Source organism: Benincasa hispida, chromosome 7 (genome assembly GCF_009727055.1).
Source record: "Benincasa hispida cultivar B227 chromosome 7, ASM972705v1, whole genome shotgun sequence".
In the NCBI taxonomy this organism is placed as follows: Eukaryota; Viridiplantae; Streptophyta; class Magnoliopsida; order Cucurbitales; family Cucurbitaceae; genus Benincasa; species Benincasa hispida.
In genome coordinates, this window is record NC_052355.1 from 2,598,838 (window position 1) to 2,614,714 (window position 15,877).

Below are 15,877 nucleotides of genomic sequence, written 5' to 3' on the forward strand. Positions count from 1 at the left end.
TGAGTTGTTTTATAAATCTCAAGAACTAAATTGTTACTTTTGAAATCTTATATATCAAATAGAAACCTAACTCAAACTTCTAGAATCAGAAGTATATATTGTCTAAACAATTAATAAAACCCCTCATTTCAATCAAGACAATAATCAATGCATAAAATTAGAAAAAAAAAGAAAAAAACAAAAACGATCCTTAATTATGTTAACATGGATCATAAAACATTGATATAATGTCCATACACTTCTTCTCTTGAAATCGATGTTTAAACTCTCTTATCTCACTCATGATTATTAGTGAAAAAAAAAATCCATTATCATAAAAATTAAATATTCATATTATGAAATCTACACACAAGGAAAAAAGAAAAAAGAAAAAAAAAAGTAATAAAGAGTAAGTTTATAGTAGTTAAATTTGAAATAATAAAAAAGAATAACACCAGTCCATGTGCATCTCTCCCAGAAAGTGAAGACATATTGATGATAATCCCTTTGTTGGTAGAAATCATAAGTGGAATGAAATGACGCATTATATTGGCGATCCCTTTGACGTTTGTATCAATCACATTATCAAATTCTTGTGCATCCAACTCCCATATTTTCCCATTTCTATTGATCAAACCTGCATTATTCACTATCACCACACACAATATATCCTTAATTTGCATTTGTCTTCCAAACAACCTCTACAAATTTTATTAAACAAATTCAAAACAAAGTTCAATACCAATGATATTTGGTACTAATTCATTTTCCACAATAGCTTGGACAAACTCTTCAACATTGGTGTTTGATCTCTGCACGATCAACATTTACTTTTGTTATTAGGGTGTTTATAGACCAATGGAAAACAGGGACACGAGTAACAAGGTCAAGAAGGGCAGGACATTATTAAAAATGAAATTTGGGACGCGCTCAAAATTTCCAAACTATTCGTCTAACAATATCGACCTCATCCCTTTCATTGGCACATTTTACCTTGTTTAGATTTTGGCATCAACAAATTTCAACCTATCAAAAGTGTAGTATATTGCAAGAAAAATTATCTAAGAAAATGATTTACAAACCACATCAACGTTGAAGAGTAAATGCTTTGTGGAAGAAACTTGAGCAAGCTGTTGTTGAAGGGAATGAAGTTTAGTTTGATCACGTGAGCATCCAATGATTGTATGGCCACGATTGGCTAACTCCAACGCTAAGGCTCGTCCTAATCCTTTGCTAACGCCTGTGATCAACACCTTTCGAGAGGACTCATCAGCAGTTGCTGTGGCCATGGAGGATTTGCAGCTGCTTAAGGATATTGGTTTGGTTGGTTCATAAAATGACCAATAATATCTTCTTATTGCTTTATATTCTTATGAAATCTACATCAACTTAAATAATTGATCTTGTTATTATTATATTAGAGAGAAATATAATAATTACATATCGTAAAGATGCACCTATCTAAATTTTATTGTCAAAATCGTAAATAAATGTATATATAATTTAAGTTTCGAAATGCCATATAATAAATTCAATGCATTACAACAAATATATACTCTAACATAAAACTTGTATTCTTTTAGGTCAGATACCATTCCTTCACTCTTAACCCTATATTGTCAATAAAACGAAAAAAAAAAAAAAAAATAATTGTAACCTAATTCATACGTAGTTGAATAATTTAGGGTGTAGTTGATAAAGATGGACAAATAGCCATTGGTCTATGTTAATGGTAGTTTTTTTCCCATCTGATCATCCCATTAATTTATTATTCTTCTTAATCAAAGTAATTGCACCGTTTCCTTTAATTTCTTCTTTCTATTCTTGGATTTTCTCTTAATATATTCATTTTTTGTTTTGTGGTAGGCCAATTATAATAATTAAAGTGAGTGTAGACATGACTGACCATTTCTATAGGTCGGAGGTTCGATCTTGGTTTCTTGCAATGGATGAACTAATGAAAACATAATAATTTATTTTTCACATCTTAGATCATCCTTCGATTTCTTGTCTCAAATGAATGTTATTGTTCTAGTTGTCCCACATTAAGAAATTTTAAATTGAGAAGTTGGTATATTCTAGAGCTCTTTAAGGTCGGCAAAAGTGTATAGAGTGGTAGCATAGTCTCTCCCTCCTCATACGTGCATTGTTGTTGTCGTCCATTCAGTTTGCACCTGCACAACAATTCATTTGAAAAAATGTTTCGTCTTAATTCCAAATTTGAAAACTTTTGCCGTAATTTTGATTATTTAAACGAGTATTGATATATCTACTATTATCGTTTTTTTCTTACCTCGGGATTTCTCTTTTTTTTTTTCAGTTTGAATGTTCTTAGTAAAGTTCTTGTTCAGGTAAATATTGTATTAAATTTGAAGAAACAACCAACTTACACAATTTACATCAGGTCGTGCTGAATTTATTTTCAAGGTAGTGATGCTCTCCAGGACACAATACTTAGTTTTTTCCGTCGGATTATTTTTTTTCCAATTATTTTGCTATATTTTAATTATCAGTTTATTTTTCCATCTTATATCATTGTTCCATTAATTTATTTGTGGTCTCAATCAAAATAATTGCACCTCTTCCTTTGTTTTTCCCATCCTTGGATGTCGGCTCAACGTTTCATTTGATTTTATTTGAGTACCAAATAACGTTTTTTGGTTTTTTTATTTTTTGAATATTTTTAACAGAAATTTTGTTCAAGACAAACTTTCGATGAAACCTAATGGAGTATTTATACTTTAATAATTTAATGACGCAGATAAATTATGTAGTGAAAATTTGGTATTCTAACTCGAAATTTAGGAAGGTTGTTACTTACGCACTATACGTAAGTCATACAAGATGTCCTAGCAAAGTTAGAGACAACAATAAAGTAATAGATAGAAAATCAACTATAAACATATAGAAGTTGGTAACTTAGTTTAGTGATCGACCTATGTCTGGGAGGCAGAGTGCCTAGGAAAGATAATCTAGTAATATATAAAAGTTAAGTAATTACAACATTGTAGTTATTTGTAAATAGCGATGATTACATTGACACATGTAGAGCCCGACTTAGCTAATCACCTAAGATTCTCCCTAGATGTAAGAGTCCCTCTCTCTCGAACTTAGGTTCCCCTTAAATATGTGAATATTAGTGAGGTAACACTTAGGCTCCCCCTAAGCATGTGAGACTCCCTCTCACTCAAAGATATATTTTCTTATACTTGTAAACTCCATTCACATGAGAACTTAGTCTTTTCCTAAGTCTTGAGAACTCCCTTCTCATTGAATAATGGCTCATGTGCCACTTGAGTATGGAGAAATTCTTCTCAGTCTGCTTTATCTTAGGTTTTCCCTAAGATTGAATGGTACATCGTACCATTGAAACGTTCATAGTAGGACCAATGTGAAGACACACCGCCACTTGCAAAGAAAAAAATTCTTCTTCTTCAATTCAACACAATGTAGAAAGAATTCTGATTGCAACAACCCGACCTTTCGAGTACTCTGACAAGGTCTGTTATTCATAATTACACATTTACATTGAAAGCATTTTAATCATTGAAGTAAAATTCATTAATACAATAAAGATAGTTTTCCAAAATAAACTAGAAAGTTAATAAATAACAAATAAGTAAAACCTTTATTCGGAGCCTCTAAAATAATTAAGGAAAATAACATTTAAATAGATAATTTTTTTTTTTTTTTATCAACATTGAGTTTCAAATCAAAAGTTTTAAATAACTTGAAAACGTAAATTGAGCGGAAGCGATTACATGTCCCATATGGCACGGTCATGGATCTCTCTCGTCACTTGCCGGTCTGTTCCTATCCTTACCAAAAACATAAATTAAGAAAGGTTGAGTATAAAAATACTCAGTAAGTGACCCCCTCTTGGGGTCATTTGGGTGAACTGTTAAACCCGACCTAACACTGGCATAATGTACATAGCATAGCATAGCATGGCATGACATGACATAGGTAAGTGACCCCCTGTGTTTTCCTTTATTATTGCATACTATTATTTAAGTAAATGCATATCTTGTTCTTATTTACTATAAAACTTATATTAAATGAAATATGGAAATTTGGGTTGACCTTGCTTCCACTCAAGGATCTCTCCATGTAGAGTTCCTTCAAACCCTATGTTCCCAAATCCTCTTAATTAAATTAAAACCCAATCCATATTTAAATTCTATCAAATCTTTTATCAAATCAACCCAAATTAATGATCTCCATGTAGAGTTCCACTATCTCAAATTTTGGTTCCAAATACCAAAATTAAAATAAAATAAATCCAATAATTTAAGATAGTCAATCCAATTTCCCTAAATCTCGGGGTGTTACTATGATAATCTCAAACAACAATCTCACAAAATAATATATGTGACAACCCTAGCATAAAGACTTCTTGAACTTAAATAGCACAGCGAAAAGACCCAAATATCCATACATATAATTGGCAATTCATCAAAAAGGAAAACATCCCAAAAAGATATTGTATAGAATAATTTAAATAATAAAAGAAATATTTTGGCATCTTGAAGAACAATCTTTGAGTCATATTCAGAGAGAAAATCTAAGACAACTCCTAAGAAACTCAAGAAGAAAATGCAAGGAGTCTTAAACAAATATATATAGTCAATATCACAGATCTAACAAACTCCTTCTTTGGCAAAGATATATTTTTTTAAGACAAAACACATTCACAACGAGGCAAACCAAACTACTAGTCAACTACGTTAAACAGTGAATAATAAAAATATTAGAATCATAGTATCATCAAGAGTCCATACAAAGATAAGGACAAGGAAGTAAACAACAAAATATATACAAAACACCTAATCAAACTGTTAAACTAAAAAATAACAAGTCAGCACACACAAAACAGACAGTCCTAAAGAACAATAACCAACACAATGACAACAGCAGCACACCTCAAACCTACACTACTCCCCCTCTGGCTTAAAAAATCACGATGAAGGCCCAACCTGTTCACTATCATCCACAACTCTTCTCATCATATTCAGAAGGAGAGTAATCTCATGCTTGAGATCAAAGGCTCGGTTAATCACATCATTTAGCATGCGAAGTTCGGCGGTCAAAGAATGCATAAGGCATTGGCCAAAATGGGAGGTTACAAGCTCAACACTCGGGGCTTCTTCATTTGCATTGGGAGGCAGAGAGGGAATATCAGGAACATGATGCCCTTGAAACAACTTGTAATTAATGTTAAGCAATCTAGGATTAGTACTAACAGGTTAATCTGAAGTGAATAAGTCTAGCTTTTGGGACAACAGAATGCCACATATAAGATGTGGATAGGCAATAAACCGTAGAAGGGCCTAAGTGTTGGGATTGGTATCCTAATTCTCCCGGAGTCTCGTAGTTTGTAAACACTTTGTACACATTGTTATTAATAAAATAAGAGTTATTTTATTTGCATTTACTCATATCCAATAAACAAAGATCCGTGATTATTTCATGTAAACTTAAGCATGTATATGAGACATACAAGTGGATCATGCCTTAAGTAATAACCTAAATGGTCTGTAGTATAAGGATAAAGGAGGGATACTTTATCTTGGTGACACTATGGATACGAACCACTTTGTAGATATTTACAAGTGTTGTAAATTGCTACAGATGGTCTGATCCTGACCATTCATGTGGAGACATGCGAGCGGGGGTGTCCTATACAAAGAGTTTATATAACGCCGAGATGATTTGTCTCTTTATATAACGCCGTTGATAATTGAGACTTACATCTCACTAAAATGACCATAGGTGGCATGACCTTAAGCCTAAGTATTTTGGGAACTCCTACTTATGAAGCCAGTCCTTTGATTAGTATGGGTGAGAGTGGTCAAATTGACAACTCAATAAACCTACCTTTTTGGGGATTTATCTGATTGGGGAGCTGGGAACTCAGTTACACAAGACAAAATTCACTCCTTCCTCGAAGCAGGGGTAAATAGATAGATTGCTTTCTTAAGAGCTGATTTCGGGTCTTGAACAAAGTAGCCACACCTTTTCTTTGGAAGAGAAGACTCAGTCATAGTAGGACTACGAGTTATTGTTCATTAGAGGAATCAGTGGTACTTAAGAAGTTAGATGTAACTACAGGGGAAAAATCGTAAATTGGTCAAGTTGTACTTACGAGCGATCTGTGAAGGGTTATCGCACTGTTGACTAGTTAATGTGGACATAGAAATATATTTGTAGTGAGAAGAGTGCAACTGCCAATCTTTAGTGGAGTGTCCGGTAGTTAACGGATCGTGGATCTCGTGACTAAAGAGTTTAGTCAGTTATTCACGTACCGTTGGAGCTTCAAGCTACATGTCCATAAGGTCCCCTTGGTAGCTCAATGGGTTCAAGTTGAGAATTAGATTTTGGGGTTAGTTTTAAGTGTTTAAATTAACAAGAGGAAATTCAATTATATGTGATATAATTGGTGTGATGTATGAGATACATTATTTGGAGGAGTTAATGTAAATATGATTTACATTAAGTACCATAAAATAGAAAAAGAACTATGGTTTATATGTTTCATGAAATGAAATATTAAAACTATAGGTTATAAATATAATATGATAAGTTGGTTATCATATTTATTTATGATATATTAATTATATGATAATTAATTCTTTTTCTCTATTAACTAATCGAGTGGGAGGCTATTGGAAGTTTTATGGTAATTGTGAGATAAAAGAAAAATTGTTTTCCTAAATTTAGAAGTTGCTTCTTTTGGAAAGTACTCACGGTGACAAACTATCAAGTAAAAAAGTTTATTAAGTGATAACGTTGAGAGACTACACGATCAACTAAATGATCAGTTGAGCAATCACTTAGAGTTGACTATACGATAGTCATTCAGTTGATCGTTGCTACACGATCGAGTAGAATGGTCTATGCGATAGGCTGCAGTTTACTAAACGGTCGAGCACATCATCTATATAATAAACCAGCTTCTTATCTCCCACTTTTTCGATCGTCTACTTGATCACGACCTCTAGTCTCTTCCTCAAGCCAAGATCATACAGAGCTCATAACTCTTGGATTATCACATTGAAAATACCAAGGTAACACTTGTGGTAGTGTCTTACTTAGTTCGTGAATCGAGTTGAACTCGATTGGGTTCGAGAAGCATCCAGACGATCGTTGTGTTCGTGCTGTTGGTTGTAGTTTGTTCACTGTGTTCTTGTGCTGTTCTTGGACGCTTGTAGATTGATTGAGGGATTCTTGAAGAATGGTTCTTTAAAGGTATGCATCCTCTATCCCTTGTATCATCGTATAGCATGCTATAATTTCTGTTTGTGCATGACCTGTTAGTTCTCATTTTAAAACTGTAATTGTTTTTGTTCAATTCGAATGGAATTTGGAACGATCCCTTTCGCTGCTCATGGAGATCATCACATTTTATTTCCTTCACTAAAACCCAATATGTCTTCTCAATTGTTCTATAACAAAAGCTCTATAATCAAATGGAGAAAATTTCCCAATTTTATATAGCAAAGTGGCCAAGGATATGGAGAGTTCAGAGTGATGCGTGGACAGACACCAATTGGCAATCTCAATGTTGAATAGTATGGCATATTTAGGACTTAAATTAGTAGAAAGTTGGCCAGTCTTGGGCCAAGCAGTTTTCAAACCACCTGTTATTTCAGATACTAAGTCCTTTATGGAAGGACGCAACTTTCTATTGTTAGGAGGAATAGTGCAATCAAGAAACTTGTTGATCATAGAGGATGTAAACACAAGAACATGTCCCTTCACATGAACACGGAAAAAAACAGGGGAATTGGCATTATCAAAAGATGGAGAGAGGTTCAAAATAAACTCCATGACAAGCTTAGGGTAATACGTTTTAAGATTTAAAACAGTTCTAAGGAGATAAGACTTAACAATCAGTTCCATGATTTCATGACAATCTTGAGCCTTGGTAGAAAGCTCCATTTTAGCAAAAATCTTTCTTTTACCATGAATTTCCAAAACACAACACTTTCCTCGAAATGAAACGAAACTCCATCCAATAAAACTAGATGGATAGCAACAGGAGTATGCTTCTTCTTTTGAGCTTGAGTAGATGCACGAGTGATAGGACCTGGAACAGTTTTTATGTCTTCATTCAAACTTCTTTTCGAGGCCCAATTCTAGAAGGCTTAGATAGTTTCTCAAAATCATCTTCAATGTAATTGTTTTTTGATGTCTCATAACAAGTGCTGATATCTTCTACAATAGACTTCATCTTGAACAACACTTGACTTGGAGGAGTATCATCCTGGGTTGAGTCATTTGACAGATTATCAGCAACTTATTCAGAAAACTCACCAGTCTCAATTCTACAACATTCAACATTTTCTTTTTCTTTCTCAGGATATTCACTAGCCTCAGAATAATGTAATTAAAGAGTCTAATTAATTATTCACGTACCGTTGGAGCTTCAAGCTACAGGTCCATAAGGTCCCCTTGGTAGCTCAAAAGAATTTAGTTGAAAATTAGTTTTTGGGTTAATTTGAATTGTTCAAATTAATAAGAAGAAATTTAACTATAAATGATATAATTAAATTGATTCAATTATATATTATATAATTGTTATAATGTATTTGATACATTATAGATTATTTAGAGGAAATAAATATTTGAATAAGATTCAAATATATTTTCTATGAATGGGATTCATAGTTGTTAAATTTAATATAAATATGATTTATATTAGATGCCATAAAAAGAGAAAAAAAGAACTATAGTTTATATTATATATGATACAATATTAAAATTATAGATTATGTGTTATATTTGATATAACATATAGTTTAATATAGATAAAATATGATAAGTTGGTTATCATATTTATTTATATTAATTTTATTATTTTGGATAATTATTTCACTTTTCTCTCCAACCATCTTAGTGTGTGGTTAGGTAGTTTTATGGCAAATTGGAATAAATGAAAAACAATTTTCGTTTCTTCAAAATGGTCAAGAAACACTACACGATTGAGGTTTGCTATACGGTAGCTAGAGAGCAAAAACGTTATGTACCTTCTTCAATCTTCTTTCTCTTTCAAACTCAAACTCACCCTTCTAACCAAAATAGTCAGAGCCCACAACTTTTGGACTCTCATCCTGAGTATACCGAAGGCTGTTAATGGTTGTGTCTTCTGTTTTGGTTCATGAAGTTTTTGAAGAGGGTCTTCAAAATTCGTTGTGTTTGAGGTTCGTGATAGATTGAGGGATATACATGAAGAAACGTTTTTCAAAGTATAATCTCTTGAACTTTATTTCTTAATAAAAAGCATGCTGTAATTTATTTAAGAATGCATATCTTGTATGTTTGTTGTAAATTTGTTTTTGAATCAAAATGGAATTTAGACGATTTGCTTATGGTCAAGGATCTCTTTAAAACGAGTCCTTCAGTTTCACCACTTGTTTTTCCTTTATGAAGAATGTGGCATAAGAAGAACCACACACGACAACCACCTTTTTCCTTTGGGTGTCTTCGGATCGGCTCAGCAGATAAAGATCTTTGGGCCAATGTATTACTGTTACATTGTGGATGCTGCATGGAAGCTATCTCCGTCGTTATTAGGTTTTAATGTGCACATTCGCAACAACCAAGGTGTCGTTTTGGCGATTGTTGATTTTGAAGATTTGGCCTATAACCCTCCTCTTGCGAAAGATCTTGTAATTAAAAATGGCCTCCAGTTGGCTTTCCCTTTTTATGCCACCCTACTATCATTGCTTTTCAGCTATTAACCTCGTTTTAGAGAAGATGTTCAAGGTTGGATCGAGCAAATCTAACATGCCCCATTTAGTAACCATTTCATTTTTTGTTTTGTGTTTTTGAAAGTTAAGTCTATTCCCTCGAAATTTCTTACAATGATTTGCATCTTTCTTAATTAATGTTCAGTGATTGAAAGCTACTTTTTTAGTTCTCAAAATTTGATTTTGACTTTTAAATAGTTGATGAAAAGTAGATAACAAATGAAGAAATTTAGAGGCGGAAGAAATGTTCATAGGCTTAATTATAAAAAACAAAATAGTTACCAAATGAGACCAAAGTTGTCAACAAGTTTAAAAACATCAACTTTTTTGAACCAAGAGATTGTAATTTCGTTGTTGATAACATAGACAAAAAGGCTTGCTTTCGAATGTTAGGGCTCTTTTCCTAATTGGGTTAATGATCTTGTTGTAAAGGACAACTGTGTGGTGTATTAATGGTTTTTTCTTTCAAACGAAAAACAAAAAATTGTAGGATCTTATTAGCAAAGGTAAATCAGTCCATTAAATTATTTAAAACATGGTGTCATTTGTTCTTGTAGCCATTTTTATAATTAGAAATATGTCTAGTCATTTTTCAAAAAAACAAATATTAAAATTAACTCTTTGTCTAGTTTTCGCTCTGTTTCTTAAAGGGGAAGGTTAAAAATATGAGAAGTTAAAGTATAAAATTTTGTCCTATCCTTATGTAATTTTATGGCTTGGCCCTATTTAATGACGTAATTTCGTTCATATTGAACCTATTATTGCTTCATTTCTTGAAGAATATAATCTTTTCAAAATTTGTATATTTTGAGTTATTTTTTTAGATATGACAAAATAGTATCTTCTCTTCAAATTAGGCAGCCACCTCAAGAATAATTAATAAGATAACTCCAATAAATCATCTATTTTATTTCTTATAAAACTAATTACATCAGTGTTTGGAAGGATCATAACTTTTCGTACAATGACTCATGATATTTTGTTTCCAACTTATTATTTATTTTCATTTTTCCTTGTCGATGTACTTTTTTTATTTGCATAAAAAATAAAGAAACATATAACAGTTTAACTATCAAGTTATAAAAATTAAAAACAAAAAAAATATCTCTATCAAATCCTCTCGAGTGTTCCATATAACAATCTTTCCAATTGTGTGAGGATAAAATCTTCCAAATCAAAACAAACATCAATAACATAGTACTCATTACCCACTTGCATGCTATCTCACGTACATCAACCATGTAAATTGGTAGGCTATTATATGTGCTAAGGACTCTTGTGGTTTTGGAGAATCCAGCTATAGGAGAACCTAGAACGGAGAGCTTTCTCCCCTTTCTTGCCCGCCTCTTTGGTCTTAAGAATGCTGGCTTTAAGAATGAGTGATTGCTCTATATGTGTCACAATCTTCCAAACAAACAAACAACCTTTCCACGTAAGTTTCAACCTATCTTATTTCCATATATTATCTCACATACTCATAACCCATTAATGGCACAATACTCATAACCCACTTGCATATGTTATCTCACATCGACCACATAAGACAGTCAGTCAATTATATGTGCAATTGATATTTATTTTCATTAGGAAATCAATAGCACATATATGGTCGATGTGAGATAACATATGCAAGTGGGTTATGTGGTTTATTTGCATTAGGAAATCAAACATTGATTCAATTAGTCTCTGTAATAAATAAGATAGATTAATTGGAATTGGAGTTATCTTTTGTTTTCTTAAAAGAAAAATTGGAGTTTTTATTCAATAATTACAATCTTATCCATATCGTGAGGTGGCTGCCTAATTTGAAATGGCCAAACTTTGAAGATGCCATTTTTGTCATTTCTAGATTATTAGAGAGATTATATTCTTCATGAATTAAAGCAGTGATAGGCTCAATTTGAACATGCAAATTTACGTCATTAAATAGGGCCAAGCCATGAATTTTCATACGGATGACAAATTTTTTTTTATATTTTTAAGTTTCTATATTTTTAAACTTTTCACGTAAAAAGGAAACGTGAATAAGAAATTTTAAACCAATCATAAGTCATCGTCATTTAGCAACCTAATAATAAAATAACAAATATTAAAGTTAGGACCAATTAATAAAGTCTCAAACTGAAATTCAAACAAACACACAATCTACAATCTAAGCCCCAAGCAACCATTCATTATTTCCAAATTTTCTTCATATAACTTTCCTTTTACATATGAATAACTTCAATATTTGAAGCACCCTCCCAATATTGCAAAATTTCTTCATATATATATGTCAAATTTTAAGGTTAAAATAAAATACAGAAAATTAAGTGTAATGATTTGGTCTTTTTGTTACTTTTAAATTTAGGGCCCCATCATAAACATATTGTAGCCTTTGTCTAAGAATTGAGTGTTTTTAATTTAAAATATGTTTCGTTATAAATTCGTTATCGATCTATGCTGGTAAAAAATTTCATTCAATATTCATGATAATTTTGAATGTAGAACAAAATAACTATAAATTTTAAATTACATGGACTCATATTATTACATGATAAAAAAACTAAATCATTATAAATTTAATTTAAGAGATCGAATAGATACGCGTCTAATTTACAATAGAACTACCTTTTCTTTAAAAAAAAAAAAGATGAAATAAAGAAAAGGATGTGTAGGGCGCATGACAAGTTTGGTCTATTGGCAGTGTCATGAGATTAATGATGTCGTAACCTGCATTTTTTTCCATGTCTTTAAAAGCATATCAATACTTTTATTTCAATTTCAAAACCAGTAGTTTTGCCCTTTGTTCACGTTTTGGTATTACTTTGATTCATTTGTTTTGGGATCCCGAATCAAAAAATTATTTTGGTATGTACTAATGAACTCAATAAAAGGTCTTAAAAAGTCAAGTTATCACATCATGATGTGAAAGTGATGGAGTGTACAAGCAAGCAGTCGAAGAAAACAAAATCAATAAGCACTCTAATTATACTTAATTTGAGTTTGAAAGTATGCATGAAAACCATTTTCAAAGAAGAGGGTTCAAAAATATTTCTTTAATCATTTAAAATTAATTGAATATTTAAATTTACACTTTTTAGATGCAATTAATTTTATGATCATAAAAATTGAAGCTGAATGATTAAAACCATGTTTCAGAATGATTTTGAAAATGTCAAAAGTGAATTTGATCGCTAAAGATCCACTCCCAAAAAGGCTCATATTTAAGTTAAATATCGTTCAAAAAAAGTAATTGCAATGGATAACACTTTTAAGGCTAATAATTAAGTGTATATTAATATTTTTAAAGAATTGCAAATATAGAAAAGTGACAATCTCCTATCAATCATAGATTCTATTATTGATTGACTTCGATCAATGATATAGTATATCATTGATAGATTCCAAGAATTGAATCTAAATTTTGCTATAACTGTAAGTTCTTTTGCATCATGGTATGTATGTTAATACTTTAGATTTGACTGCTATATTTGCAAATATTTTTGAAAAGAATTTCAAACCTTACCTTTGTAAGATAGAAAATGGAAGAAGAAGAAAAAGGTTAACAATGAAAGAAAAAGATAAAAAGAAATGATAGTAAGCGGCTAATAATTGGATATTAATAGAGATGGATGGAATTAGAGTAACTTCTCCAAATGCCTCTCTTCCAGCATTTGATGACATATTAATGATGACGCCTTGCTTATTGTGAATCAATAGAGGAATAAAGTGACGCATAACATTTATTATCCCTTTCACATTTGTATCAATCACATTATCAACTTCTTCATCCTCAATCTCCCATATCTTACTTTTTCTACTTGCTAAAGCTGCATTATTCACTGTCCATAAACCCCATAAATCAATTACCTTCTATTATATTTCTCTTCAAAATAACATCTTATAAATGTTCAATATATTCAATCCAAGTTAGATTTAATATATGTACATTAATTTCATTGTTCAAATATTTCAATGGGTTTGAGACATCAAAAGGGATGATATTTCATCTACAAATTTAACATATAGCTCTAGTTTTATTTTTTCAATGACTTAAGTTAAGATCAAGTATCTAAAAAGTTCTGCTAGATCCAAGTAGTTTGAGGTTATTGTTCTATTGAAATTAGTTGTTCTATATGGTTGAAATGTTGGTTATAGTCTGTTTGGTACTCGTGCACAATTAATAATTGTTTTTAGGACAATGCTTTGTAAACGTTCTTGAACTATCCTATTGACTTTTTGTGATATCCGAGTTTAGGAAAGGTACATGAATAAATCAATATCACATCCAGATGAAAGAGATCATGAAGATATGAATGTTAAAAAAGACTTATAGTAATTGAGAGCTACTACCGATAGTAATAAGGAACTATAATTCTATATTGGGTGATCTCTTGGAGATTTTCTTGAGAAGTATGCTAATCAAAGGAACCGTGTTGATTTGTGGGGATAACCTTGTGTTATTGTAGAAGTTGTAACAATTGTATATGTTTGAGGGTTAATTTTTATCATTTGGAGGTCTAATTTCTACAACTATTATAAGCTCGAGAGTCCGATTTTTTCAACTATTGTAAGTTTGAGCATGTAATTGCAACTACCGTCATTCTTTAGAGATGATTTTTGAAATTTGCCCAAAAATAAATTACGTAGAAGAAGAAGAGAGTGAAATACCAATAATGTCCGGGACAAGATTGTTTTCAACAAGCTGTGCGAACTTTTCAATGTTGCTATTCGATGTCTACAAAACGATAAAAAACAATACTTCTTATAAATTTTCTTCGAAAAACAAATGAAAATAATCAATAGAAGTAGAGGCTTACAAATTTACCACATCAACGTTGAAGAGCAAATGATGATTATTGGGATATAATCTAGAAAGCTCATCTTGAAGAGAGTCAAGTTTAAGTTGGCTACGTGAACAACCAATTATTGTGTGGTTGTGGGTAGCCAACTCCAAGGCTAAAGCTCTTCCTAACCCTTTGCTCACACCTGTTATCAAAACCTTCTTTGAGACCTCCATAAGAGTTTGAGTTCATATGATTGTTCAAGGATGACAGTTTTTTCCAAGTTTTATATTGTTGTTGTTTGGCAGGATCAACTTTTTAATGGTCAACTTTTACTTCAATTTGTGATTATCAACATTTTCTTCTTTATTTTAGATTTTTGTTTCTACTTCTAAAATTATTCCATCTTCCAACCACACATTTTCCAATCTAATCCTTTTTGTTTACGACACCTAAAATCACATTTAGTGGCATGCCAACGTCTCTAAAATTTTTAAAATTTTTGTGGATGAGTATTAGTGACGTCTTAATCTATCCTACTATAAACATCCTCGTTACCATATTGGAAAGGTTTTAGGGACGTGTTGATCACATGATGTGTCGGTAAAATTTTATAATAACGACACACTACGTGTTGTTAATTTGTATTATAGAGTGATGTGTATGACTATTGTTAAAGGTGTATTTAAAACCATTGAAAGTTGTTTTTTTTTTTTTTTTTTTTTATAATAATGATAAAATTTGGTAAAAACGTGTACTTTGTGCCACTACAAATTTCCAACCTAACTTTCTTTTTTTTTTTAGTTTTTTTTTTTTACTGGTAGTGTGTTACAAAAAGCAAGTATTTATTCCCTAACTACCACAGTTTACAAACGTTGTATAAAACGTCAGTAAATGTTATTTATTAGTTTAAAAGAGGACAATTGCATAGAACAATTTAAAATTTCGAAACTATTAATGATAGACGCTGATAGACACTGATTGACTTCTATCAGTGTCTGTCAATGTCACTGATAGACACTGATAGAAGTCTATCATCGTCTATCAATGATAGTTCTAAAATTTTGCTATATTTTGTAAATATTTTGATTTATTTTTCTATATCTAAAAGCAGCCCTTATTTGCAAATATATAAAATTTTTAACTTCTGTTAGGAATTATCACTAAGATATTTGTTGATTTTTTGGCACATAGTCTCAAATGAATTGATTGATATTTTTATGATAACAAACTTGATTTTATTTAATTTTACTATAGGAAATTTATACTACATAATTCAATATTGGAATATTTGAAAATACAGTAAAACTTTAAAATATTTGTAAATATGGTAGATGTTGAGCAGTTAACCTATATTATTTTTAAAATTCCAATCCTACC

General features: G+C 31.3%; 2 protein-coding genes across 8 annotated transcripts; both read right to left on the reverse strand.

Annotated features, from left to right (window-relative positions):
- Window positions 1–311: 311 nt before the first annotated feature.
- On the reverse strand, window positions 312–1,283 carry LOC120081798 (NADPH-dependent pterin aldehyde reductase-like). Its single transcript, XM_039036967.1, has 3 exons — window positions 1,062–1,283; window positions 722–791; window positions 312–628 (listed from the first exon to the last, which is right to left on the reverse strand). Exons 1-3 carry the CDS (start codon window positions 1,266–1,268, stop codon window positions 321–323), a joined length of 585 nt encoding a protein of 194 aa, XP_038892895.1. The 5' UTR covers window positions 1,269–1,283; the 3' UTR covers window positions 312–320.
- An 816-nt stretch (window positions 1,284–2,099) lies between these two features.
- LOC120081543 (NADPH-dependent pterin aldehyde reductase-like) lies at window positions 2,100–14,922 on the reverse strand. 7 transcript variants are annotated; one of them, XM_039036517.1, is made up of 3 exons: window positions 14,534–14,890; window positions 14,385–14,451; window positions 2,100–2,153 (listed from the first exon to the last, which is right to left on the reverse strand). In XM_039036517.1, exons 1-3 carry the CDS (start codon window positions 14,731–14,733, stop codon window positions 2,115–2,117), a joined length of 306 nt encoding a protein of 101 aa, XP_038892445.1. In that variant the 5' UTR covers window positions 14,734–14,890; the 3' UTR covers window positions 2,100–2,114. The 7 variants fall into 7 exon arrangements, with proteins under 7 accessions (XP_038892445.1, XP_038892447.1, XP_038892443.1 ...); XM_039036519.1 differs by having other exon boundaries at window positions 2,128–2,153; window positions 14,542–14,841; XM_039036515.1 differs by lacking the exon at window positions 2,100–2,153 and adding an exon at window positions 7,947–8,245 and having other exon boundaries at window positions 14,534–14,922.
- Window positions 14,923–15,877: the final 955 nt, after the last annotated feature.